General features: G+C 27.4%; 16 protein-coding genes across 16 annotated transcripts; 9 read left to right on the plus strand and 7 right to left on the minus strand. All coding sequences in view use genetic code 12, as the record gives it.

Annotated features, from left to right (window-relative positions):
* Window positions 1–236: 236 nt before the first annotated feature.
* On the plus strand, window positions 237–1,127 carry KGF55_004646 (lysophosphatidic acid acyltransferase; the record flags this gene model as incomplete). Its single annotated transcript, XM_051759572.1, has 1 exon — window positions 237–1,127. One exon carries the CDS (start codon window positions 237–239, stop codon window positions 1,125–1,127), a length of 891 nt encoding a protein of 296 aa, XP_051612606.1.
* A 60-nt stretch (window positions 1,128–1,187) lies between these two features.
* On the minus strand, window positions 1,188–1,949 carry KGF55_004647 (U2 snRNP complex subunit; the record flags this gene model as incomplete). Its single annotated transcript, XM_051759574.1, has 1 exon — window positions 1,188–1,949. The coding sequence occupies one exon, from the start codon at window positions 1,947–1,949 to the stop codon at window positions 1,188–1,190; it is 762 nt and encodes a 253-aa protein (XP_051612607.1).
* Window positions 1,950–2,146: 197 nt separating this feature from the next.
* Window positions 2,147–4,660, plus strand: ERB1 (Erb1p; the record flags this gene model as incomplete). The annotated part of the gene is made up of 1 exon (XM_051759575.1): window positions 2,147–4,660. The coding sequence occupies one exon, from the start codon at window positions 2,147–2,149 to the stop codon at window positions 4,658–4,660; it is 2,514 nt and encodes an 837-aa protein (XP_051612608.1).
* Window positions 4,661–4,803: 143 nt separating this feature from the next.
* Window positions 4,804–5,505, minus strand: KGF55_004649 (uncharacterized protein; the record flags this gene model as incomplete). Its single annotated transcript, XM_051759576.1, has 1 exon — window positions 4,804–5,505. The coding sequence occupies one exon, from the start codon at window positions 5,503–5,505 to the stop codon at window positions 4,804–4,806; it is 702 nt and encodes a 233-aa protein (XP_051612609.1).
* Window positions 5,506–6,812: 1,307 nt separating this feature from the next.
* On the minus strand, window positions 6,813–7,799 carry KGF55_004650 (putative ADP-ribose 1''-phosphate phosphatase; the record flags this gene model as incomplete). Its single annotated transcript, XM_051759577.1, has 1 exon — window positions 6,813–7,799. One exon carries the CDS (start codon window positions 7,797–7,799, stop codon window positions 6,813–6,815), a length of 987 nt encoding a protein of 328 aa, XP_051612610.1.
* Window positions 7,800–9,151: 1,352 nt separating this feature from the next.
* On the plus strand, window positions 9,152–10,000 carry POR1 (porin; the record flags this gene model as incomplete). Its single annotated transcript, XM_051759578.1, has 1 exon — window positions 9,152–10,000. One exon carries the CDS (start codon window positions 9,152–9,154, stop codon window positions 9,998–10,000), a length of 849 nt encoding a protein of 282 aa, XP_051612611.1.
* Window positions 10,001–10,293: 293 nt separating this feature from the next.
* KGF55_004652 (uncharacterized protein) lies at window positions 10,294–11,640 on the plus strand (the record flags this gene model as incomplete). The annotated part of the gene is made up of 1 exon (XM_051759579.1): window positions 10,294–11,640. The coding sequence occupies one exon, from the start codon at window positions 10,294–10,296 to the stop codon at window positions 11,638–11,640; it is 1,347 nt and encodes a 448-aa protein (XP_051612612.1).
* Window positions 11,641–11,760: 120 nt separating this feature from the next.
* Window positions 11,761–12,423, minus strand: MAD2 (spindle checkpoint protein; the record flags this gene model as incomplete). The annotated part of the gene is made up of 1 exon (XM_051759580.1): window positions 11,761–12,423. The coding sequence occupies one exon, from the start codon at window positions 12,421–12,423 to the stop codon at window positions 11,761–11,763; it is 663 nt and encodes a 220-aa protein (XP_051612613.1).
* A 223-nt stretch (window positions 12,424–12,646) lies between these two features.
* BET4 (Rab geranylgeranyltransferase) lies at window positions 12,647–13,814 on the plus strand (the record flags this gene model as incomplete). The annotated part of the gene is made up of 2 exons (XM_051759581.1): window positions 12,647–12,649; window positions 12,717–13,814. 2 exons carry the CDS (start codon window positions 12,647–12,649, stop codon window positions 13,812–13,814), a joined length of 1,101 nt encoding a protein of 366 aa, XP_051612614.1.
* A 1,937-nt stretch (window positions 13,815–15,751) lies between these two features.
* Window positions 15,752–16,564, plus strand: MFALPHA (mating pheromone alpha; the record flags this gene model as incomplete). The annotated part of the gene is made up of 1 exon (XM_051759582.1): window positions 15,752–16,564. The coding sequence occupies one exon, from the start codon at window positions 15,752–15,754 to the stop codon at window positions 16,562–16,564; it is 813 nt and encodes a 270-aa protein (XP_051612615.1).
* Window positions 16,565–17,063: 499 nt separating this feature from the next.
* Window positions 17,064–19,169, plus strand: KGF55_004656 (RNA-binding RNA processing protein; the record flags this gene model as incomplete). The annotated part of the gene is made up of 1 exon (XM_051759583.1): window positions 17,064–19,169. One exon carries the CDS (start codon window positions 17,064–17,066, stop codon window positions 19,167–19,169), a length of 2,106 nt encoding a protein of 701 aa, XP_051612616.1.
* A 63-nt stretch (window positions 19,170–19,232) lies between these two features.
* On the minus strand, window positions 19,233–21,275 carry KGF55_004657 (aspartate--tRNA ligase; the record flags this gene model as incomplete). Its single annotated transcript, XM_051759585.1, has 1 exon — window positions 19,233–21,275. The coding sequence occupies one exon, from the start codon at window positions 21,273–21,275 to the stop codon at window positions 19,233–19,235; it is 2,043 nt and encodes a 680-aa protein (XP_051612617.1).
* Window positions 21,276–21,986: 711 nt separating this feature from the next.
* On the plus strand, window positions 21,987–23,402 carry KTR4 (putative mannosyltransferase; the record flags this gene model as incomplete). The annotated part of the gene is made up of 1 exon (XM_051759586.1): window positions 21,987–23,402. The coding sequence occupies one exon, from the start codon at window positions 21,987–21,989 to the stop codon at window positions 23,400–23,402; it is 1,416 nt and encodes a 471-aa protein (XP_051612618.1).
* Window positions 23,403–23,426: 24 nt separating this feature from the next.
* Window positions 23,427–24,260, minus strand: KGF55_004659 (uncharacterized protein; the record flags this gene model as incomplete). Its single annotated transcript, XM_051759587.1, has 1 exon — window positions 23,427–24,260. One exon carries the CDS (start codon window positions 24,258–24,260, stop codon window positions 23,427–23,429), a length of 834 nt encoding a protein of 277 aa, XP_051612619.1.
* A 273-nt stretch (window positions 24,261–24,533) lies between these two features.
* Window positions 24,534–25,445, plus strand: RPP1 (RNA-binding RNA processing protein; the record flags this gene model as incomplete). Its single annotated transcript, XM_051759588.1, has 1 exon — window positions 24,534–25,445. The coding sequence occupies one exon, from the start codon at window positions 24,534–24,536 to the stop codon at window positions 25,443–25,445; it is 912 nt and encodes a 303-aa protein (XP_051612620.1).
* Window positions 25,446–25,497: 52 nt separating this feature from the next.
* Window positions 25,498–26,469, minus strand: ELA1 (elongin A; the record flags this gene model as incomplete). Its single annotated transcript, XM_051759589.1, has 1 exon — window positions 25,498–26,469. The coding sequence occupies one exon, from the start codon at window positions 26,467–26,469 to the stop codon at window positions 25,498–25,500; it is 972 nt and encodes a 323-aa protein (XP_051612621.1).
* Between the last annotated feature and the right edge of the window lie 1,204 nt (window positions 26,470–27,673).

A 27,673-nucleotide genomic window follows, 5' to 3' on the forward strand; every position in this document is an offset into this window, starting at 1 on the left:
GAGCCTGCCACCATAGTAGCAGAGTTTTCCCTTTTTCACAAACTTCATCAATGATAATTGATATTGAGATATTGAATCTTTGGTTCTTATGTTGCCACTGATAATAATTTGGTGATCTATTTTCACAATTATATGCTACCAATATGTTGATAAAAAAATCATAAATTATCACCAACTCAATTTTTTTACAACCAACTTTTCAATTGTTTTACAACACCTTCAAAGATCAATTAATCATGGAGAAATTCTCAGCTTGGAGAGATAAGGCGACTGGAATCTCACCATTTATGCCACAACCATTCCCAATATCACAAAAAAAATCAAATAAAACATCATTATATTTGCAACTTTTCCTAGTAAAGATACCTATTTTTTTAATTAAATTCCCAATATGTCTTATATTAATTTCATTATACTATATAACAGGATCAACTACAATTTTGAATATTATATTTAAACTACTATTTGGATTTAATGAAATAACGTATTCAGTTGATGGAATTAAAAAATCACAAATTTCAAAATTAGAAAGCTATAAACCTATAATTGGAGATTTAATAATTTCAAATTATATATCACCATTAGATGGATTTATATTTAGTTTAATTAGTGGAACTTCCAAAATTTCAATTTTAATACCTAATAAAGATGGAAATTTATTTGAATATTCTCCATGGTCCTTAGTTAATCATTGTTTTGGCAATAAAGAAAGCAAACAACCAATTCAAGAACTTTCTAAATTTAACAAAAAAAAAATTGTATTTTTATTACTTGAAGGAACAACATCAAATAATCAATCAATTTTACCATTTATAAAATTAAATTCAAAATATTCTTTTGAAAATGAATTTAATATTAAATCAATAGTGTTGAAGTTAACACCAAATTATTTTAATTTACCAACTACCATAGAAACATCAAAATTTACTTACTTATTTGAATTATTAACTGATTTTAAAATTAAATATTTTAAAATTAAAATTTATTCATTTAATCAATTGAATTTAAATGAAATTAGAAAATCTTTTGAATTAAATTCTTTAGCTTTAATTAATAATCCTGAATTAAGTATTGATGGTAAAGAAAAATTTATAAATTATTATTTAAATCATGATATTAAAAAATAATGAACTAATGAATTGCTGATTTTTGTAGTTTAGTAACTAGAATAATGCATAATTTCAAATTCATGGATCTGATGATCTTTCTGGACTTTTTTCTCTTACTCTATCTTCAGTTGGAGAGTCTGAATCTTTCTCTCTTCTTGATGATCTATGAGATTTATGTCGACTACTTCTATGACTTCTAGACTTATGAGATGATGATGATGAAGACTTCTTTTCTTTCGATTTACTCTTAGTAAATGATTCCATTGGATCAACAAATTCATCTTCATCTTCCTTTTTTAGTAGTTTTGCCAATGGATCAGCAAATTCATCATCTTCCTTTATTTCTTCCTTAACTTCGTTTTCTTCATCCTCCTTTAGTTTCTCATTATCAGTTATTAATTTCTGTTCCTTATTCAAACTTTCCCCTTTCTCATCATCAATCTCTTTCATAATCTCATCATAAGATATTAAATAATCATCTTCTTTTTCACCATAATTTAATTTATAATAATTATGATCCACACAAATAAATTTATCAAAAATTTTAATACCATTAAAATTATCAATAGCTAAAATACAACTTTTAAAATTTGAATATTTTAAAAATGCAAATCCCTTGTGGGTTCCCGGTTCTTTATTTGTAATTAAATTTAAATGAGTTGGTATACCAAATTGACTAAAAATTATAATTATATCTTTATATTTTATTTTTGTAGGTATATTTCCTATATATATATAATTTGTATCTCTATAATCATAATGCCATGATGATTTATAATTTGTATTTGTGGATTTTAATTCTTTTTGATTTATTTGATTTATTTGTTTGATTTTATTCATATTCGATGCATTTTCTTCTGAAACTTGGTAGAATCTTGATGGTGAAGTTTATAAGTTTTGGATATTGAAGTTTTGGATATTGGAACTTTATATTACACAAAGCGGGAAATTTATTTTGTATAGAGATGAGATTTTAATTACGATTTTATTTTTTTGCATCAACATTATCAAGTTCAATATAATTCAAACTTTAAGACATGGCTAAAAAGGGAGTCAACACGAAGAAGGTGAAAGAGCCCGCTTCAAAATCAAAAGATAATGTCTCTACTAAGGGCATATCGAAAAAGAGAAAATCTGAACAGCCGTTGGAAGAGGAAGTATCTGATGATGAATTGAATGTTGAAGGATTAATTGATCCAGAAAGTGACGATGAGGAAGGAGAAGAAGAAGAGGGAGAAGCTGTAGAAGATTTGAATGGAGATGAAGGCTCAGAAGAAGAGGAATACGACGATGAAGAACTAGAAGAATTAAGTCAATCTGATTTTGATTCAGAAGAAGAATTAAATAAACTTTTAGGAGAAGAAGATGATCCAAGTGATTATAGTTCAGTTGAATTTTCAGATGAACCACAAGAACAAGAAGAATTAAATGATGTAAATTTAAAAAATTTATCAGTTAAAGATCCAGAACAAATTGAAATACATACAACTTTTTCAGATGGAAAACCAAGAATTATAAAACCTGAAATTGATCCAATTTATGATAGTGATGATAGTGATGCAGAAAATTTTAATACTATTGGAAATATTCCTATATCAGCATATGATGAAATGCCTCATATTGGTTATGATATAAATGGTAAAAGAATAATGAGACCAGCAAGAGGTTCAGCTTTAGATCAATTATTAGAAAGTATTGATTTACCAACAGGTTGGACTGGTTTATTAGATCAAAATACAGGTAACTCCCTTAAATTAACTGATGAAGAATTAGAATTAATTCGTAAAATTCAACAACAAGAAAATACAGATGAAAATATAAATCCATATGAACCATTAATTGATTGGTTTACAAAAAATGAAGAAATAATGCCATTAACAGCAGTATCAGAACCAAAAAGAAGATTTGTTCCATCAAAACATGAAGCTAAAAGAGTAATGAAAATAGTAAGAGCTATTAGAGAAGGTAGAATTTTAACACCAGAAAAAGCAAAAGAATTAAAAGAAAAACAAGAAAATGATGATTTAAATTTTGATTTATGGGAAAATGAAAATGATATACCTGATCATATAATGAATTTAAGAGCTCCTAAATTATTACCACCAACAAATGAAGAAAGTTATAATCCTCCAGAAGAATATTTATTTACTGAAGAAGAAAAACAAAAATGGTTACAACAAGATCCAATTGATAGAGAAACTAATTTTATACCTCAAAAATTTAAATCTTTAAGACAAGTTCCTGGATATCAAGAAAGTGTAAGAGAAAGATTTGAAAGGTCTTTAGATTTATATTTAGCTCCAAGATTAAGAAAAAATAAATTAAATATTGATCCTGAAAGTTTAATACCGGAATTACCATCACCAAAAGATTTAAGACCATTTCCAATACGTTGTTCAACTATTTATGAAGGTCACACTGGTAAAATTAGAACTTTATCAATTGATCCTCAAGGTATATGGTTAGCAACTGGATCAGATGATGGAACTGTAAGAATATGGGAAGTTTTAAGTGGTAGATGTGTGTATAAAGCACAAATAATAAATAAAGAACATAATAATGATGATAAAATAGAAAGTTTAGATTGGAATCCTGATTCTACTACAGGTATATTAGCAGTTGCAGCAGGAGAGAATATTTATCTTATTGTTCCACCTATATTTGGTTTTGATATTGAAAATACTGGTAAATTAAGAATAGAAAGTGGTTGGGGTTATGATACATTTGGAAATAAAAAACAAGATATAAGTGTTAATAATGAAGATGGTGATGGTGAAGAAGATGAAGATACAACTAAAAGCAGTAGTAGTGGTAATACAAATACAGTTAAAAAAGATGTAGCAAAATGGGTAATACCAAATCAGAAACAACAATCAATAGGTATATCAGCAATAATACAATGTAAAAAAACAATTAAAAAAATTTCATGGCATAGAAAAGGTGATTTTTTTGTAACTATATCACCTGATTCCAAAAACACATCAGTATTAATTCATCAATTATCAAAACATTTATCACAATCTCCATTTAAAAAAACAAAAGGAATAATAATGGATGCAAAATTTCATCCTTTCAAACCTCAATTATTTGTTGCATCACAAAGATCAATTAAAATATATGATTTATCACAACAACAACTTATTAAAAAGTTATTACCTGGTGTAAGATTATTATCAACAATAGATATACATCCAAGAGGTGATCATCTTTTAGCTTCATCATATGATAAAAGAGTATTATGGCATGATTTAGATTTAAGTTCAACTCCATACAAGACATTAAGATATCATGATAAAGCTGTAAGATCTATAAAATTTCATAAAGGTTCATTACCACTATTTGCAAGTTCTTCAGATGATGGTAATATTCATATTTTTCATGGTACTGTTTATGATGATTTAATGACAAATCCTTTATTAGTACCTTTAAAAAAATTACAAGGTCATAAAATTATAAATCAAATTGGTATTATTGATATAGTTTGGCATCCTAAAGAAGCTTGGTTATTTAGTGCTGGTGCTGATGGTACAGCAAGACTTTGGACTACATAGATTAATATATAAGCAGGATAATACCGATTTACCAACACACTATTGTAGCTAAAAAAGAATGATTGAATTTATTAACTAAAATACGATAAAATATACAAACAACGTAATGAATTGAAAATGAACTTAAAAACGATTGATCGTGATCAAGGCAAAACTTTATTACCTTCACTTGGTTCATGTAAAGTTTCAACTAAATCTAAATCATGATATTTTACAATAAATAAATCATTTTCATTACAATTAAATACATTGGGTAATAAAAATTTTAAAAAATCAACAATACCATAATTAAATTCATTTAAACACCAATCTAAATTTTTCCAATCTAATATACCTAAATTTTTATTATAAGTTAAAGGAGTTCTATAATTTTCAAATTGAGTTATTGATATATCACTTGTAAAAATATATAATGATCCACTTACTGGAATATTTAAATTTTTTAAATTACTATGAAAAATTTTATGAATTTTTTCTTCATATTTTGAAGTAGTTGATGAATTATCATTTTTTATATCTGGTTTATTATAAATTTCCCATTTTAATATACCTCTTGATTTAAAATTATTTAAATCTAATCCTGTTTGTTCATTTGTTTGAATTTTTAAATTTTCAATTGGTGATCCTATTGATGTTTTAATTTCTCCTCCTATTCCAAACCATCTTCCTAAATGTGGTGGTATTTCTCTATTTATAAGTAATATTTTATTGTTTTCTTTACAACGTATTATTCCTAATGTATAAGTTGGTTCTGGAGAAGATGCATTTTGTGTTGTTGTTGTTGTGTTTGTTTGAACATTGTTTTTAGTCGGTGATGAAGACGAAGATGATGTTGTGAATGTCATTTCTTTCACTTATAGAAATAATTGAGTTATATAGACTTTCTAAGCAAATTATGGAGTATTCAATGTCAATTGATTGAAAATTATTGTAAAATTAAAGAAATGTTTAAAGATACGTTTGTTTAGATAAAGAAGGAAAAAATAATAATAAATTTATATAATTAGCATATGATAAATTAAAGCGCAATTTGTGTGTCTATCAACCGTTTTCAGTGGTTCAATAAACGTACTCTAATAAATGATCGGATTGAACTCTAGAGTAATATCAACTGGTCGATCGATGTATGTTTTTAAAGTCGAATTAACTTGAGTTTGAATGGACTATAGACTTTAGACTTTTTTAATCTGAGAGTTAAGCAAAAACCGTTAAGATTGCGGCTTCGGATAATTTTAGCTTTCTTAAGTCCGGAAGCACACAAAATTGAATTACTATAATAATCGAATTTATAGTTAATAGACTACGAAGAAGATTCATAAGACAAATAGTTTTGAAGGTTTTTCAGCGTTTTTAATTTTGTTGACAGCCTCGAGTCTTTCTGAGCCATAGAGCCTTCTTTGGAACCTTAAGTTAAAATAGCAACAAAAGCGGCTGCATCAAAATTTGTTTTTACTTTGCATCACCAACACCACCAGAATTACTAGAGTCATTGCTATATCAGGTCTGAAATTTAACTACATGGAGTTATGCTAAAATTAACATTCAATCTTAATATACACGGTCTTTGGTTCTATCTTTCTTCTTCCAACAGTTACTCTGCTAACTATTCGAGGAAGAATTTTAGAACCAGAGACGGTGTACATCAAGATAGATTGTTACAGATAATTTGATCTTGTGTGTTGATTTCCTTTAGCATTTCTTTAAGGTCATTGAACCCTTGTAAATGGCTGACAACCTTAGATGCAACTATTAGTACACTTGGCCAACAAAGAGCCAGTATAGTCTTTCTTATTAGCACATCTAACCAATTCATTGAACTCAATGTTGTAAGCAGGAACGCTCGTTCTCTGTTTGATTTTTGTTAATTGGCCAATTATATAAATTGGAAACATTGGTGATAAAAATTTGGCTTTTAATTCCAAGCAAAATGTCGTCCATGGCATCTTATCGAATTTGTTGCCATTGGAGAAGAACCAACTTTTGACTTCTTCTTCCAAATATCCTGACGCATATCTTACCAAATTCTTTTATTTTCTTCTTTTAATCAATTTATTATATTCGAGTATGACTATAACAATCAAAAACCTAACCTATATAATTGACCTCAAATTATTAATGATGATGTCCATTTTCAAATTGTCTACCATCAATACTAAAATTTGAAACATTTAAATAATTCATCTATTTCCATTGCTTTATTTTTAGATTCAAAATTATAAGATTTACCATAATCAGATAAAACTTGTTCTATTTCATAAATATCTGCTTTATCTCTGAAATGCCTATATTCCTTGTTTAAAAAAAATAAAATCATAATGGATTTAAGCATTCCTTTGTCATTCAACCAGTCAGCTTTATTGGTAGATTCTTTTAATTTTGACGTATTCTCCACTTCGAGATCAATATCACTTGAATCAATCTCAATTCTATCAAATTTTATATTGAATAAAAATATTGCAAATATCATTACTTTTGTAACTTCATTTTCATCCAAATTTCCAAATCCAGTACCAATACCTGGTATAATTACATATCTATCTTTTTCACTTACCTGATATTTATTTAAATAATTCAATAAATTCCACATTATATTAAAAATTTGACTGATTCCTTCATTGTTATCAATTGATTCCGGAACAATCATAGTTGGTATTTGAATTAACTCATCAACTTTTAAATCATTGTACATTAAAGTTCTTTTATAATTGAAATTTGTATTTTTAAATAGTTCAAGTAAATTTACCGGATATACTTGACCAGGCACTAAGAATCCATTATTTTTACCCAATTGGTATCGTTGAATTGTGTCACCAATTTCTCTTGGATAGGCATCCCTGGGATCATCAAAGTTATGTAATTTCATTATTATCAGCATACTTTCAGTTAAATATTTATCAAAACCACCATTCATATAACTTAAGGAGTTTGTTGCTGTAACAATTGAAGTTTGAAAAGCGAATAATTTCTCGGTCCTCATATAATCGTTTATAGTGGTATGATGACATTGAATTTTTGGTAAATTTGAAATATTAATTATTCCTGATTTTTTGTATGACGAAATTAAATTTTTCCATTTTTTAATTTGTTGATTCCATTTTTCGACAATTGAAGAGTTAGCATCAATCAAAATAAATCTCATTTAAAGCAAAGATTTAGTATCTCCATTGACAATAACCAGATTGTTGATGATGTTGTCAAGAATAAGTTTTTTTTGAGATAAAATGTCAGGAATGATTTTACCTGAGAATTTGACATTTAATAATTTTCGTCATTAATTTGGTAGCTTTTCATATTTTTATTTAAAGTTTTGTGTGATAACTACCTTTAGCTCTTACATCCATACCTCAATGTCAAATTCTAAGATACGAGTTTGCAAGATCTAGATCAAGATTGCATCTGCAATGACACTTCGTTGATGACGGTAAGGCAATCAGAGTAAAGATATATTTATATGTTGTTTCATTGGTGAGAGAAGAGTGAATTTAATTGGTCTGCTAAAGACTTTTCCGTATGGCTGAGTCAAGATTAAGTTTGATTCAAATTTGTTACAAATTGTTTAATTCAAATTAAATTTCAACTAGGTGAAACCAAAATTTTTATTCAAAGTCAGACAAGGAAAATCACACATTAAATGGATTGTAAAAGTACATCTCCGAAAGAACTAATTTAGTCCATTTGACTCTTACTCGTTAGATTTACATGAGAAAGTGGCAAATAATTTTGTATTTAAAAGTTAAGATCTTGATTTTTTTTTTTCGTTATTACCCCACGATTCAAAATTTTAGATGACATAAAAATTGATCGCAGTTGTATATACACCGAAGACAATGAATTGGGTCAAATCTAGCTTTCTATGACTCTATATGGACATATTACAGCCTGAGTTTACTTTATCTTTCGAAGAGATTGTCCATATCTTGAGTCTAGTATTTTATTGTAAATACCGTTCAACCTGTATATAATCATTCCTTATATAAATAATTTTCCTAAGCCCAACCAAAATAAATAGACAACGTTGTTGGGTCAATTAACACGACGATAAATTAAAATGTCCCTTTTTAATCTAAGTTTATATCCTAGAATTGATTAGGTTGAGTTGACGACTGCTCTATTTGATAACTTTCGATTGGAGCTCGTGAAAAGAGGTTCAGTCGAGTGAGGGGAAGTAAAATTTTATAACTGTCGCTCAGTTCTCTCTACCACTGACTCCGTATTGAATTGAAGCCGATAGATCAGTCTAATAGATCAACGTTCTTCCCTCTGAAATAAAATAATTTCTAGAACAAAATCTAAATTCAAAACAAATCAAAACAAATCAAAATCTTAGAAAATTAAAAACGCACCACAATTTTTTTCTACAATACAAAAAATTTAATTTCCCTCATTTTCCATTCTTTCTTTTTGAACAAATCAAATTTATCTTTTATTAAATCCAATTAGATCAAATCAATTGAACTTCTTATTTTAGATTCAATCCAATTCAATTTCAAAATGGCTCCAACTGCTTATTCAGATTTAACTAAAGCTTCAAATGATTTATTAAATAAAGATTTTTATCATTTATCATCAGCAGCTGTTGATGTTAAAACAATTGCTCCAAATGGTATTGCATTTACTGTTAAAGGTAAAACTACAAAAGATGATAAAATTGCTGCTTCAGTTGATGCTAAACATGTTGATAAAGCAACTGGTTTAACTTTAACTCAAGGTTGGAATAATGCAAATGTTTTATCAACAAAAATTGAATTATCTGAATTATTAACTCCTGGTTTAAAAGGTGAATTAGATACTTCAATTATTCCAAATGGTGCAAGAAATGCTAAATTAAATTTTTTTTATCAACAATCTGCTGTTAATGCAAGATTATTTTTTGATTTATTAAAAGGTCCAATTGCAACTGCTGATTTAGTTGTTGCTCATGATGGTTTTACTGCTGGTGCAGAATTAGGTTATGATATTTCAAGTGCTAAAGTTAATAAATATTCAGTTGGTGTTGGTTATTCAAATTTAACTTATAATTTAGCTGCTACTGCTACTTCAAATTTGTCAGTATTTTCAGCTGCTTATTTTCATAAAGTTTCTCCATTAGTTGAAGTTGGTGCTAAAACTACTTGGGATTCTGTTAAATCTTCAAATGTTAATGTTGAATTTGCAACGAAATATGCTTTAGATAGAACTGCTTTTATTAAAGCTAAAATTGCTGATTCTGGTTTAACTGCTTTATCATATACTCAAGAATTAAGACCAGGTGTTAAATTAGGTTTAGGTGCTTCATTTGATGCTTTAAAATTAGCTGAACCAGTTCATAAATTAGGTGTTTCATTATCATTTACCGCTTAAGAGTGTGCTTTTCCTATTTTTTGATAATTCTTTTCTACTAATTAAAATATAGTTTAAACTTACAGATATAAATATACATTTACATTGTTAGAGATAGTTGATTTATGTATTAATTGACTACTTCTATCTTCGAGTACTTGTTGTTACTCTTCGAACTGCGATATTTCAGTTAATACGTAGAAACGCGCATTTAATGTAAAAATAAAAATACATCAAAATATTTCAAAACTAAATATTTACAACCAGATAAAGTTTCAAAAAATATATACCATTGTATTGTTTGTATATGAATAATGTATAGAGAATCTACACCAAAACTACCGACAAATGGTCCTCGAAATACAACGAAGAGAGCTTCAACTCCTAATACACCAACATCATCAACACCAAACCCTACGTCATCATCATCTACAATAAATTTACCAACTATAGTACAAATTTCAAGACCATTTTTTACATCACAAGAAATATCATTTTTACATAAAAAAACAATACCTGATTCATTAAAATTACAATATAGTTCAACAAAATCAAAAATTTTTCAATTTTTAAGTCAAATTGTTAAAATTTTAAGATTTCCTCAAAGAGTATTAGCAACAACAATGAATTATTATCAAAGATTTTATTTATTTAATAAATTTGAAATTGTTCCAAATAATGATATGACTAGTAGCTATTATATACCGAATAATATTGAAATTGATCCTTTCACTATTGCCATTGCATGTTTATTCCTAGCAAGTAAAGTTGAAGATTGTATAAAAAAATTAAGAGATATTCAATCAGTTTGTAATAAATTAAGAGAATTAGATGATAATAAAGTAATAGAAATTAATAAAGATAATACTTCCAATAGTACCATAGTGAAAAATAATTCAAATATATTGTTTATAGATTTACAAAAAAAATATATTTTATCAATTGAATTTAAATTATTACAAATTATAAAATTTGATTTTAATTTTGGTAATAATCCAAGTTTTAAAATAAATAGTGATGATTTAATAATACAATTTTGTAAAAATTTAAAAATTAATTATAAATTATCAATATTAAGTTGGTTTATAAATTATGATATTATTCAAACTCCACTTAATTTAATTGTTCCATCACATTGTATTGCATTAGCTATTATAATAATAAGTTTAAATTTAAATCCAAAACAAATGAAATTAATAAATCATGAAATTGGAGAAGATGATGAAGAAGAAGATTTAAAAATTTCCCAAATTTTAGAAAATTTTAATATTGATAATTTTAATTGTCCTGAATTATTAGTTAATGAAGCCCTAATATATATCTTGGATTATTATATTCATCAATTTAATGTAAGTAATTTAAAAATTTATTTACCTGAAATTGATCCAGAAACTGGTAAAAATCAAATTTTAAAATTTATGAATTTAAAACAAAAATTTAATAATTTAAAATTAATTAATGATAAAAGTTGTAATTTTAAATTAAATTCTGAAGATGAATATTTTAAAGAATGGGATTATAATATTGCTAATAAAAGTTCAGTAAGATTTATGTTGGGAAACAAAAGGAAAAGATTTGATAAAGAATATAGAATTGTTAAAGATAATCAAAAAAGAGATAATGATAAAGATCAACATAAAAATGGGAGAAGTGTTCGATGATCCTATGTTTGTATATGTATATAGAGTCAATTTTTATAGAATAAGATTACACAACTTAGCATCATGTTCATTAATTCATTATTTTAATAGTCTCTATATAGTATCTAGTCTATGCATTCATCATTCAAATTTATAACTTACTGAAGTATTAACTTTATGTAAATCAGTACTAAAACTTGAAAATTCAACTTTATCAATATTATTTCCAATTAAATGTCTACCATCACCATGAGTATCTAACCATTGAATTGGGATATTATTTGTTGAATTTAAATCAGTATAAACTAATACATTAAAAGTATATTCATCATTTTTTAATATTGGTAAAAAAGTTGAACTTGATGTAATTTGTCGAATAATAGCTCGTATTTCTTTTTGAATTTCTGATTTTGCTTTTGATTCATTTTTGCCACCTTCATGTGAGTTATCATCATCATCCTTAGTTTCAATATTAAATTCCCATCTCTCCAAGTTTTCACCAGTTGATTTTGATATTATAACAACAATTAATTTTGTAATTTTTTTACCATATATCCATTTCTTTAATTGTTTCATTATATTTTGTATATAATTCGATACATCTTCATCATTTATTATAATCATTGGTAAATCATATTTTTTAATAATTTGAAAATCTTCTTGTGGATATATTCCTCTTTGATATAATATTGAATTTATTGCAAATTCAAAATAATCTGAAACTATTTTGGATGATCCTTTTAATGCTAATTTTTGAGATGACGATGATGATGATGCAATGTTTGTGGTTTGATTTGAGGACATCGTAAGGGTTAATTGACTATAACTGACAACAATAAGAGAAAGAAGTTGTTTGTTTACCTTCAGATCAAGATTTGAAAATTTAGAACGCGCAATTTTCGATTTTGAGTTATCATTAATCATATCGAATAAAGACGTCATACAATAAGCTTAAAAGTGATAGATTATAGGTCTTAGTAGTTAATATCAACATTTACACGACAATTGAGAGTCAAAGTTGAAAGAAATGGTATGTAACTCACTTATGCAATGAATCAATCTTCCTAGCAAACACTTCATACTAACTCATTTATAAGCAACACGAAGTTGAAAGAATAAATCTAACAAAAGAACAACAAGAATTAAAATATGAAAAAGATCAACCAAAAATCAAATATTATAGAGAATTAACAGATTATCTACTACAATCTAAGAAAGAACATATATATGATGAAGAAAATTTTAAATTAACAACAACTTTATTAAATTTAAATCCTGAATTTTATACAATTTGGAATTATAGAAGAGAAATCTTGACTAATCTATATAACAACTTCAATTCAAATGAAGATGAAAAAACAAAGCTAACCTCAATAATAAATGATGATTTAAAATTATTAATGTCATTATTAAAAAGATTTCCAAAAGTTTATTGGATTTGGAATCATAGAAAATGGTGTTTATTTAAATTAGTTGAATTAAATTCTGTAAATTGGGAATTTGAATTTAAAACTATTAATAAAATGTTAGAATTAGATCAAAGAAATTTTCATGGTTGGCATTATAGAAGATTTATAATTGAAAATCTAGAAGAACAAGCTATTAAAGAAGAAAAAATTAATGAAATACAAGCTCAATTGAAAATATTGAAATTAAATCTTGATGAATTTGACTATACTACTTCAAAGATTCAAACTGATTTTCTGAATTTTTCAGCATGGCATAATAGAACAAAATTAATACCTAGAATTCTAAATTTAGTTAAAGTTACAAATACAGATAATGAATTATTCAAAAACCCATTAAATATATTGCATAACGATTTAGAAATGATCAAAACAGGGATATATATGAGTCCTGAAGATAATTCAGTATGGTTATACCTATATTGGTTATTAACTGATCCAATATTTGTCAATTCATTTCAATCAAAAGAAAATTATATTAAACTACTAGAAGAACAAATATCATTAATTAGAGAAGTAAATGATTTGGAAATTGAAGATTCTGGTCATGATAATATTGGATGTTTAAAAAGTTTAATTTATATAAAAGCTGTTTTAAATAATTCTTTACAGAAAGATAATACAATTGATGAGGAGATTAAAGAAAGTTTAGTGAAATTGATTGAATTAGATGAATTGAGAAAGGGTAAATATAATGATCAATTGAATGGGATTGTACCGATTCTTTGAACTCGAATAGATTGTTCATGAATAGAAGATTACAAATACAATTTTACCATTTTTGAAGACCTTTTTGGTTTGGTGGTGGCTTTTTTGCATATGATCAAACTGATCAATTCAAATTCTAGATACTTTTGAGATTAAGGAGAGTCTAATTTGATACATTTACTGGGTAATTGAGGAGGAGAGTATAATTTGATACATTAACTAGGTAATTGAGAGAGCCACAAATCCAATTAAATGCGAATAAGTTTTGTAAGTCTAGGTTTGTAGGATACTGAAGTTGAATGTATGATCACTTAATCAACAAAAAACAATCTTTTACGCTATAATAAACTTGTACACAATAATATCAAACTCAAGTTTGTCCATCCATGAATATTTAAAGTTTTATTACACAAATATAAATTACTAGATAGTTTGTGCCACGATCGTATCAGCAATATCAAACAGAAATGTATCTAATCATGAAAGGTCGATCAAGATGAAATTTCAAACTTTAATTGTACAGCTAAAATTGAAGGAGTTGAAGCCACGACCTTGTAAACCCGAGGATGCCAATGATTGGCAATACGCAAAAATTAAGAAAAGGAGGTGAATTTCAATTAGTTTTACTAATTCAATTATATGAGATACATATATAATATTGATTAGTTTAATTAATTTATTTAATAAAAGAGTCTTTAATATGCATGTTATTAATTTATTGAAATATACTATTGGATAATTTCATCTTATTTACATAAAATCTAAAATAATTTCATACGAAGGAAATATAATATTTTGATAATTTACCAAACAATATGAAAAATTAAGCTTTTCAAGTTTCATCAACAGATACGATAAGACTAGATTAAAGGGTTTTACAGATTGAAAAATTGAATATAACAAAATAATGTATTGATTTACATATTAATTTCTTTTTCTTGAAATAAAGTGATTGAATGTACACAAGAATCTGATATTTTGATTACGAGAGGCATACGTTTGGACTTTGGTCCACATAAACAATTGCCTTCATGCAAATCAAGGGGAAACTAATCATTGTAATAATGTAGGCTAATTTGTAGGACAATAAGATTTCACAATAGCTCTTACTTACTTTGGGTTTTGATACTCTGATAGTAAGATCGTAAAAGTCCTTAATAAACTCATGTGCTAAATAGATCTAGTTCCTGGCAACTAAATTTCTTATTGTTTTATTTATCTAGATATTTCTATTGTTTAATCTGTATTTAATTTATCTTAAGTTGATTTGAAATTTTAAATTAATAAAATTCATGTTAAAAATTTAATTTTTTTTCTTTTTTGCAGCAATTAATTACCGCTTTAGTCTTGCAAAGGGAAAAATTGAAGACATAGTAAATGCAAAACAACTAAACACCAATAGATATAATAACTAAAATACATTTTACACATGTCAATTATTATTTCAAGATCTCTGACGATCAATTTAAAGCATCTAATGCTATCCATGATGTGGAGGGTAAAAAAGTACATCAAAAGTTTAAATCGAAATATAATATTTTGTAAATTTCAAGATTAACTTCTTATTTTCAAAAATAATTGATTGTTTCAAAGTATCAGTATTGAGGTAAGGGCCTTTTACAAAAGTTTCAAATAACCAAATTTGGTTGCAAAAGGAATTTTTAAATATTGAAACTTGATACAAATCGTAAAATTGAAAGTTACCAATACAAACTTGAAATACAGCCATGCTATTTTATACTGTCGATTAATGTTAAGATGAAATTTGATGAGGGTGAACCAGAATGTGATTTTCATTTGAATTAAAAATTTCATAAACTATAAATATTAATCAAATTCCAGTTCTTGATTTCAATTTTTCATTTCATCAATTCAATCATCAATCAATCTACTGAACACACTCAGATAATAATCAAAAAAAATCACTATCTTTAATCAATCTCAAATAAATTACTACAATGAAATTTTCAATTGCTATTTTAACTGCTATTGCCGCTACATTAGTTGCATCCACTCCAATTAACGCTACTGAAGAAGTTACCCCAGTTGCTCCAGCTGAAATCCCAGATGATCCAATTCTCGAATCATTAATTAAAGCCGTTCAAGCTGATCAAGAAGCAGGTGAGCCAGAAGAAACTGAAGTTAAAAGAGATGCTGAAGCAGGATGGACAAGATATGGATACTATGAACCACAAAAAAGAGATGCAGGTTGGACTAGATATGGATACTATGAACCTCAAAAAAGAGATGCAGAAGCTGGATGGACAAGATACGGATACTATGAGCCACAAAAAAGAGATGCTGAAGCAGGTTGGACTAGATATGGTTATTATGAACCACAAAAAAGGGATGCTAATGCTGATGCTGAAGCTGATGCTGGTTGGACTAGATATGGATACTATGAACCACAAAAAAGAGATGCTAATGCTGATGCTGAAGCTGAAGCAGGTTGGACTAGATATGGATACTATGAACCACAAAAGAGAGATGCTAATGCTGATGCTGAAGCTGATGCCGGTTGGACAAGATATGGATACTATGAACCTCAAAAGAGAGATGCTGGTTGGACAAGATATGGATACTATGAACCACAAAAAAGAGATGCTAATGCTGAAGCAGGATGGACAAGATATGGCTACTATGAACCACAAAAAAGAGATGCCAATGCTGAAGCAGGTTGGACTAGATATGGCTACTATGAACCTCAAAAAAGAGATGCTAATGCTGAAGCAGGTTGGACTAGATATGGTTACTATGAACCACAAAAGTAAATCTTATTAATTGCATACAATTCATTCAAAAGTTGAAGAAAATAGATTTTTCCTCCTTTTAGTTGCATAATTTTTATTTCAAACCTTTATTGGACATTTATCTCATAACATTATCTAATTACATTTGCATATAATCATCACGTTTGATTGATTTCATTTTATTTCAGAAAATTATAAAAAACCAAAAAAAAAAAAAAAAAAAATAGTTCTTTTTCATTCAATCCTTTTACTTTTATGGCATTTATTTATAGCTTTTTAATACAAGCATTTTCGTTTAAAATTATTTTTTTGTTCTTCTGACCTTTTGTTATTTAATGTTAATACCTTTGTAAATAATTTATTTAAATGGTTGCAAAATTTATTTTGTTTTAACTTTTTGAAACATACTGCATGTAATGTGTTAGTTTGTGTTACATATTTTGGTAAAGCATCTCTTAAGATTTATTCAATACGGAGACTATTCAATTCTCATCATCAAACTTTACCAGCAACATCAACTATGGCGAAAACAAAATCAAGAGGAAGAAGAGCTGAAAAGAAAGCACAGAAACTAGATTCACAAGATTTTGTAGAAATATCTACGGAGGATAACCAGGGTAATGTGGACCAAACCAACATTCCAAATACTTTTTTTGGATTAGTAGATTCAAGTGAAATAGATTATTTTAAACAAGCAGAATCTACATTAAATATTAATTCGTTTGAAAACGATGAAGAAAGAGAAGGATTTATAAACTCAGTTATTAAAGAAGCACAAGGAAAAGAGTTAAAATTAGTTACAAATCAAATATGCTCAAAATTAATGGAAAGAATAGTCTTGTTTGCCAATACTAAACAATTGAAAGAAATATTCAAAAATTTCTCAGGTCATTTTGTTTCATTAGCTTTCCATAAATATGCATCACATGTTTTAGAGACTTTATTGGTGAGAGCAGCTGCATTAATTGAGAAAGAGATCTTACAAACAGATGAAGTCAAATATGAAGAGGAAGATGGAGTTGTTATTGAAGATCGTACTGATTCAGAAACAATAGAAGAACTATTCATCAAAATTGTGAATGAATTCAAACCATATTTAATTACAATGATTGATCATCAATATGCTTCACATGTGTTAAGACTATTAATTTTAATTTTAGCAGGTAAAGAATTACCTTCAACAACAACATCAAACTCACAACTTCGATCAAAGAAATCTAAAATTGCTAGAAAGATGATTGAAATAAAAGATAATGAAGATTTTAATCGATCTTTTCAAGTACCAGAATCTTTCAAAACCGAACTACGTGATTACTTTCAAATTATAACAAAAGACCTAGATTCGAAAAAGGCGAGAGAATTTGCTATTCATAAAATTGCATCACCAGTAATACAACTAATAATACAAGTTGAAGGATTAGTGGATCGAGAACGTACAATTTGGCATTTAATATTTGCTAAACAATCAGATGGGGAAGTGGATGAAGAAAGATCTTTTGTTGAATATTTATTATCGGATCCAGTTGGATCACATTTTTTTGAAGCTATTATTAAAAATGATGGTGCAAGACCTCAATATATTGAAAGATTATATAAACTATATATGAAAGACAGGATACTAAAATTGGCGAATAGAGCGACTACTGGTGTTTATATAATTCAAGCATTACTTTTCAAATTAAAACCAGTTGAAGTTGAACATATCCTAGATCAAATTACACCCGAATTGTCCAACTTGATATCTATATCAGAGCATAAAAATCTAGATTTAGCACAAAGAGTAATTGAAGCATCAATTATAAGAGGAAATTATTTAAGAGATGAAATAATCACACAATTATTCAAAAAATTTGCTCCAAATTATGATCTTCTGCAAAATAATCAAACGGACGTATCAACTGAATTTTTAGAAAATGTACTACAATTGACTGGTTCAACTTTAGGAAATACAAGAGATGATTGGCCAACGGCTGAAGAAAGAAAAAGAGCATTATTTTTAGAAAAATTAATGGAATTAGATTATAGATTTGTTATTTTAGTTTGGTTAAATTTTATTGCATTACCAGTTGAAAAATTTGTACAAATGTGTTTTCATGGAGTCTTTTCTCATGTTGTTGAAAACTCATTAATTGTTGAACAAGATGAATCAAAACCTATTCAAATTTTGAGAAAGAGATATTTGAATATATTTCAAGGACAAATAGTTGGATTAGCATGTAATTCATATGGATCTCATATAGTTGATAAACTATGGGAATTTACGGTATTATTACCTATGTATAAAGATAGGTTTGCATCAGAAATGATGAACGAATCAACTAAAGTGAAAGAAAGTACATATGGTAAATTAGTATGGAAAAATTGGTCTATGGAATTATTTTTAAGAAAAAAATATGATTGGAAACTGCTTGTTAAGACTCAAGAACAAGTATTTTTGGGAATTGATGAAAATACAGAAAGAGTTAAAAAACCAATAGAATTGAAGATGGAGAGACTAGCTGAAGAAAAGAAAAGACAACAAGAAATAGCAGAGAGAGCTCAAAGTGGGTATAATAAACGTAAATTGGATCAATTAATGGGTAATAACGACAAGAAACAAAAATTAAGAGGTAGAAGAAGAGAGTAATATATTGAAACGTTTTTATACGAAGTACTTTTGTTTATAATTATAATTTTATTTACAGGTAGTTTATTTCTCCTCATTTACTTCAATAAAATACTCTTTCAAAGTATCTTTACTAACAGGAGTTGGACTATCTACAACTTTATCAACTCCACTTTGATTTTTTGGAAAAGCAATGACGTCCTTAATGCTAGAACTACCAATGACCATAGCACATAATCTATCAAACCCTAAAGCTAAACCAGCATGTGGAGGACAACCCATACTCAAAGCCTTTATTAAATGACCAAATTTTAATTCCCAATTCGATATCTTTAATATGTTTTCAAATATGTATTGTTGCAAAGTTGGATCATGAATTCTTCTTGATCCTCCTCCTACTTCTACTCCGTTAATCACTAGATCATAATGTTCCCCTCTAACTTTTAATGGATCAGATTCAAGATAACCGTAGTCTTCTGATTTACACATTGTGAATGGATGATGAGTTGACTCAAATTTATTGAAATCGTATGTTGGATATGGTTTCATAGTTTCATCATCTTCTTTGATTTCAACGGGATCAAACAAAGGAAAATCAACTACCCAAGACCCTACAGTAACATTTTCTACTGGATAAAACCAAGTCATCTCACCATCTTCCTGAATGGGTCTCTGCGAGTTATTTGGATAATTCTTAATCGCAAGTTGTCTAAACTTACCCAAGGGAGTCGGATTTTCATAAGGTAATTCTGATCTTGTGGATACACCAATAATATCTCCAGGTTGTAAATTCAATTCTTTCAATAAAGTGGACCGTTTACTATTTTCATTTTGTTTCATAAAATTTTTTTTGATCAATAAATCAATCCATGATGTCTTATCAGTCTCATTATCAATTGTGAAAATATACGGTCTTCTCCTTTTGTATTCTAGTTTGTTACCTAAACAGGGTGGGATTTTTGTTCTCTTTGCTATACCGGGAATAAAAGCACGTTTCAAAACACATATTTCAACGATTGGAAAGTTCTCATTTTCCATAGCTGTGAAGTACTTGTTTAAATTGATGAATTCGAGATTGTATCTCAAATCCGGTTTATCTATTCCATATTTTTCTAAGGCTTCTTTATATGTCAATGTTTTAAATTTCAAACGATCCTCATTTGATGTTATTTTCTCCAAATAATTTTTCTCGTTGAGCGCATACATTGGTTTTACTTTGATCTTTTCCCATATGTTTAAAATTATATCTTCAACGACTGTCATGACTTGCTTTGAACTATTAACGAAACTCATTTCTAAATCGATTTGAGTAAATTCGGGTTGTCTATCAGATCGTAAATCTTCATCTCTAAAACATTTTGCGATTTGGAAATACTTCGTAAAACCCGAACTCATTAATATTTGTTTATATTGTTGAGGAGATTGTGGTAATGCATAAAATTGATTTGATGATCTTGTTGGTACTAAAAATTCTCTTGCACCCTCTGGAGTTGATTTAAATAACAATGGAGTTTCAATTTCTGTAAAATCATACTTATCAATCAATAAATTTCTCACAAGTTGTGAGATTTTACTTCTAACTTTCAATGCATTTTGAAAAAATGAAGTTCTTAATTGTAAATATCTAAATTGAGGTGGTAATTCTTCTGGATTTGAATGTTTTAATTTATCCAATCTTGGTGCATCTATATTTGATTCATTCAAAACTTGTAAATCTTCAACAACTAATTCCCATTTGGCTGATTCACCATCTGTTAAAACTTTTTGTTGTATATGTCCCGTTATACTTATTGATTCTTCAACTGTCAATTTTTTTAAAGTCTCCAAAACATTATTTTGTGAGTTTTCATTAACAACAAATTGTATAACATTGCCATCTTTATCTCTAATAAAACCAAAACTTAAAGTAGGTCGTATTCTTGATTTTTTATGTATATGACCATTTAAGGTAATTTTGCTTTGTTTTTTATTTATATATTTGTCTAAATTTTCATTGATGTATTTGAACGAGTGCTTTTGAACAGGAAAATTGAATTTCTTCAAAGTTGTTGATTTGTTCGGTATTGTAGATAGACGTCTTGTGCAGCAATTTGACTTGCATAACAGTCGTAGTATACGAAAACTCATAATAACCTGAATTTCGTGTTGTACAACTGATGTATCGAGCATTTCTCTCTATAAATTTTTCGCAGTAAAAAAATAGAACGTTAATCAAGTGATCCCATTCAAATTTAGCTGCACAATTACTTTGCCGAAATAATGCCCACCAAGTCAAATGTGAACATTAGATGGCGAGTATTTGAATGGAACAATCAAACGTATCGATTGGGAGATTTGGAGATTTTGATTTTTAGATTTCAGCAGTTTATGACATTTTTAAAAATTGGTTGCTGAAGAACTAGAATTACGATAGGTTTATGAGGAAGAGCTAAAAGTTTCGCAATCTTACAAGAACGAATCTCTTGAGACATCAACTGAGTAAGTTGTCAAGGAGCTTCACTAGGTATGTTTCAGATTTAAGTAGGTACCTACGAATGTGACGTGTCGTGAATGTTAAAAATAGACAATCCAAATCGAGTTTTAAAATAATTATGTCATAAACCCGAACTTTGTGTCATATTCGATTTTGTTCCTTAAAATAGAATGTATTGTTATATGCATGATTTATTTTCAACTTTATACTTCAAGTTTTTTAATCATTTATACATAAGAATTTATAAAAAATGGCTTTATTAACTTAAACTTAGCCTACTTCATTATTCACGAATCACAATTCAACAACGAGAATTAACCATTTCCATCCTATCCAGCATCAAAGATCTAACACCAAAGACACATATGTTAAATCTAAGGAAAAGGAAACTACTATATATACTACTATCAACCATATGTTTTTGTATACTACTATTAATTCATTCAAGTATAATAAATCATAAAAATCTATCATTTAAAAATCAAGATTGGTCATTTAAATCATTAAGTGAAAGTTTTGATTTTTCATATTTACCAAATTTAAGTGATAATTTAAAGGAATCATATAATAGATTAAATTTAAATTCAAATAATGAAGAATTAAATGAAAAAGGTTATATATTGGAACCAAATAATGTTAAATTTAAATTTTTAAATAGGGTTAAAAATAAAGGTAATCCTCAAGAAATTGTTGAAAATCACAATAGAAAATATAAAGAATTATTATCAACTGAAGTAGGAAAACCTCAAGATGCTTCATTAATACCTCCACCATCAAATGAAGATTTAAAAGATTATAAACATGCAAATGCAACAATTATAGCATTAGTAAGGAATGAAGAATTAAGTAAAATTGGACAAAGTATAAGAAGATTACAAAAACTGTTTAATTCAAAATTTAATTATCCTTATACATTCATAAATGATCAACCATTTACTGATAAATTTAAAAAAAGAATTTTAAAATATACAGAAAAAGCACCAGTTGAATTTGTACAAATCCCTCCTCAATTATGGGATAAACCAAACGATATAGATACAAATAAAGAATCAAAAAATATGCAAATTTTATATGATCATGATGTTGCTTATGCCAAAAAGGGGTCATATCATAATATGTGTAGATTTTATTCAGGTCAATTTTATAATGTTCCAGAATTACAAAAATATAAATATTATTGGAGAATTGAACCTCATGTACAATTTTATTCTGATATAACTTATGATGTTTTTAAATATATGGAATCAACTGAAAAAATTTATGGTTTTACTATAAGTTTATATGATATTGATGAATCTTTAAAATCATTATGGCCAAATACTTTAAAATATTTAAATATGGATAATAATTATAAATATGTTAACCCGAATGGAAGTTTTCAATGGTTAGTTGAAAATTTACAAAATCCTAAAAAAAATAAAGTTGCAGGTGGTTATTCAACTTGTCATTTTTGGTCAAATTTTGAAATTGGTGATATGGATTTTTTTAGAAGTGAAGCATATAATAATTGGTTTAAATATTTAGATTCTACTGGAAATTTTTATTATGAAAGATGGGGAGATGCTCCAATTCATTCTATTGGTGTAAGTTTATTTGCTGATAAATCAAAAATTCATTGGTTTAGAGATTTAGGTTATAGTCATGATCCTTATTATCATTGTGCAAATACACCTTTCACAAGAAGTTGTAATGTTGGAAAATTTAGTAGATATGAACATTTACATGATCAAAATTGTTTGATTAATTGGTTAGAATACGATAATATTAAAAATGTATATTAAATAAATATTTTTAGACTTTATGGGTTATATGGTACCTCTTACTAAATATATGATATCACCATTTTGTAAAATATTTGACTTTTTAGAATTTTCAATTTGTTTTGATTCATTAGTTTGTTGATTAAACGTAAATATATTTAACTTCTCACTGGCATTAGTTGTTGAATTATTATAGTTTGACAATTTTAAAGTTTCTGCTATATTATCCAATGATTTCCCAATTACCCAATTCTTAGATATAAACACTGGTTGTTTTGCTTGCTCTATACTTTTAGGATCTTTAACATATATGCACCATACATAAACTCGATCAACTTGTTTAATTTTATTATCTCCTTTTGCATCTTTTTTCAATTTCGCTATATCTGCAAATTTAGATGCACTAGATGATTTTCCAAAAATTTTAGATACAGATGATGAATTTTTTTGTTTTGATTTTTTAAGATTTAAAAATTCTTGAAACTTTTTAAATGCATTTGTACCAGCCACATCACCAACTCTAAATTGTGTTTCCTTTATAGTAGTAGGTTCAGGACTTTTCAACCTTTCATTTATCAATTTTCTATCTGCTTCTCTATCTGGAAACAATGATTTCGAGGAAATGGTCGAGGAAGAAGTTGTTGATGACAGATTTGAAGTATTAATTGATTGATTATAAAATTTATCTTTATTAGGACATTGATGTTTTTCTAAAGTTCTATGTTGTGAACAAAATGTTTTATCACAGAATTCACAATGAAATGGTAAAAAATCTAACTGACTACAATATGAACAGTTTTTCCCAATATTTATTATACCTTGATCTTCTTTTTTAGGTGCTTGGGTTTTATCTATGAATAAATTCGCTACTGATGACATTTTTGTTGTGTGTTTGATTTTTCTGTTAAATTTGGAATCAAAAATAAATTAAAAACGAGTGGAGTATTTATAATAAATAAGCTAGTGAGAAATATGGATTACTAATGTACTGGTGGCAAACTTTTGGTGGAGATAAATAATTTTGATGATGTTATACATTTACGCTTTTGTGTTTCAGAAAAAGATTACTAACGATTTTTACGAGACACAACATCATCAAACGGAAGAGGAAAAGAAACTAATAAGCTAATCTCCTGATAAATCAGAACATAGATGACTTATGACTTAAATATACCGTGGCCTTCTAATGATTATCAAACACAACCAACTCAACAACAACTCACAAACTTAAAAAATACAATCATAACCAATTTACAAGTTGGTAAAACTAGTCAATGTATAAATTTCACAATCAATGAATCCATAAAAATACCATTAAATGAACAAAATAAAATAAATCCTATTCCCATAAAACAATTACTAGAAGAACTAAAACCAAGATTCCCCAATTTAAGATTATTTTCTCGTATAACATTATCAATAAATGATACATCAAAATTACAAAGTATAACAAAATTACAAAATTCATTTGATATTATAAGTATACAACCATTAACTGAAAAAGCATTACAACAAACAGCATTAAATGTTGAATGTGATTTAATAAGTCTTAATTTGTCTCAAAAATTTCCATTCTTCTTAAAATACAAGACTATTGGAAATGGAATTCAAAGAGGTTTAAAATATGAAATTAATTATAGTCAGTTAATTGGTGGATCTGCTGGTTATCAAGATAATAATATAAGTGTAAATCTTATAAAAAAAAATTGGTTTAATAATGTATTACAATTAATAAGAAGTTCAAGATCAAGAGGTTTGGTGGTGTCAAGTGGAGCTCAAAATCCATTACAAATAAGAAATAATAATGATATATTAATATTATTAGGTACTTTAGGTTTAGATAAAAGTAGAGCAAAAAGTTGTATAACAACAAATCCTGAAAGTGTTTTAATTACAGGTAGATTAAAATTAAAATCTTATAAACAAGCTATATTAGTTGGTGATGAAAATATAATATCTAATGAAAATGAAGATTTAAATAAAAAAAATAATTTGTCGGGTTATAAAAGAAAATTTGATGATACTCCTACTGGTAAATTACTAAAAAAGGCTAAACACCAATAAAAGAAAATTGCAATCGTAAATATCGTATATTCGTAAATACTTCGTTAGGTCGTTAACTAAATATAGAAGATTTCATTGGTTTGATTTTACTTGGTGATTCATCTTTTCGAGGGGAAGTATATGAAGATGAAGATGGCAGTGTAGGCGCTTTTTTCTTAATTGGAGATGGTGAAGTTTGATTTCTTCTTTTTATAAATATAGATGGTTGATTTTGTTGTAATTGCAATTTACGTTTTCTAGCAATTTCAGCAATTTCAGCGGATGATGGAGGTGGAGATGCTTTTGATTTTACATCTTGTTTTATAGATGGGGATTTTGGTTGTTTATTAGATTGGTCAAAAAAAGTAATTCTTTTGATTTGTCTTGGAGCTCGTATTGGTATATCATCTTTATATTGAAATGCATTATAAGGATCATAATTTTTATGTGGTGCTTTCCCAAACATCAATGATCTTGATTGAGATTCTCTCATTGCTTTACCTAATATTGTATTTTTATTCACTGGTTGAGTAGTTCTTCCATAATTACCATTTGAATCCATTTTTCTTCTTTTAATAGATGGATCTCGTCGTATTTCATCAATAGTTACAATTTGATTCATTGATCTTTCTTTTTGAATAGACTTATTCATATGTCTTAACCTTTTAGCAGAATCTTTTCTAAAATCATCTCTTTGTTTTACATATTTAAAATATAATGATTTATAAGGCATATTTGGATATTTTAATTGTGAAGTTGAACCCAAGGGACCTAAGTCATTTGGTCTATCAGGAAAATCTTTTGTTATTAAATGATTCCAAATTTCATCAGTAAAAGGCATTAATTGATTTGATAAACTTTCTAAATGATCCAATTGTTTTGATGACATTAATTTTAATATTGATTCTAATAAATGAAATGGAGTTGCTCCAACATCTTGTAATTGTGTTATATGACGTTTTATTGATATTTGAGCTAGGTGAAGTAATGTCGGTAGACCACTTGGATGTTTGTAGTTCACTTTGGGGTGTGACTTTTCATTCATGAGTTTTGTTGCTTGGTTTGTTCTTTAGTTTGTGGTGGTGTAAGGATGAATTTATTTAGTGGTTATCAATCATAAACTAAGATATCAAGATCTGTCTTCGCGTAATTTCAATTTTACTTCTTGCGCGAATTGTGAAACACCAACAAAATTCAATATTTTTCAATGTGTCATTAGATTTAGTGAATAAGTTAAAATTTTTTTACGATCAAGTACGTCAACTGTTCACTTGTGTTCTTTACATCTCATATACATTTGGCTATGAGCATGAACTCATCATCGATTAAACTACTATTGCTACGTTTCTAATTCTCATCGTTGGTATTTTAATGAGAAACAATACTGTCAAGGTCTAGATCTGGATCTTTAGCTAATTTACCCACTTTATCAATAAATCTCATTAATCCTGAGTTTGTTGTGAAAGTGGGAAAATAAACTAGAGATCCCGACCTAGACAATTATAAATTAAGATTTGATATAGTCTCAAGGTTCAATTTTCAAGTACTTCCGTAAGGTAATCATTAGTCATGAAGTGACATGCTGAAATATGAATTCAATAATTTGATATATGGAAAACAAGTTCGGAAGTCTGGATCTCATCAGATTTTGTCATGGAAAGTGGGAGTGTTGAAAAGGTTTGTACTTGTTGGTTGAACATGGTTTCAATTATGAAAAGATGACGAACGTACACGGAATGCATTAAATCAATATTGCTACGTTCATTCAAAATCATGCTCCCTTAATCTACAATTTGTTCAATCGTAGCATTTAAGATTGAGTATGATACAATTCTGCCATATATAATTGTTCACATTTTTTTTTCAATTGTTAATGCTAAATTAATTGGACTATATTTACAAATAAAAGGTTTGTGATTATTAATATCTAATTAAATTGGAAATTTTCAATATAAAGAATACGGTGAAGGAGTACAAAATTCTGCTAATTTACGGGAGTCCATTTCGTTTGACAAGTGTGAGAGAATTTTAGATCCAAAATAGTGTCGTTCAAAGAGTTTTTGTATGAACAAAGGCGAAAAACCTTCATCTTGGTATGAGGTAAGGGTGAGAAATGATTATTACGGATGTATGCGTAAAAGAACAAGCTGTGGAAGAACATGAAAACCATATTTTTCAATTTTTGCATAGCTTGTTCTTTTAACCATGCATCCATGATAACCTCAATAACATTATTTTAGGAGTAAAAT

The sequence above is a fragment of the Candida pseudojiufengensis genome (genome assembly GCF_024610245.1).
Source record: "Candida pseudojiufengensis strain CBS 10847 chromosome Unknown scaffold12, whole genome shotgun sequence".
Classification (NCBI taxonomy): Eukaryota; Fungi; Ascomycota; class Pichiomycetes; order Serinales; family Debaryomycetaceae; genus Lodderomyces; species Lodderomyces pseudojiufengensis.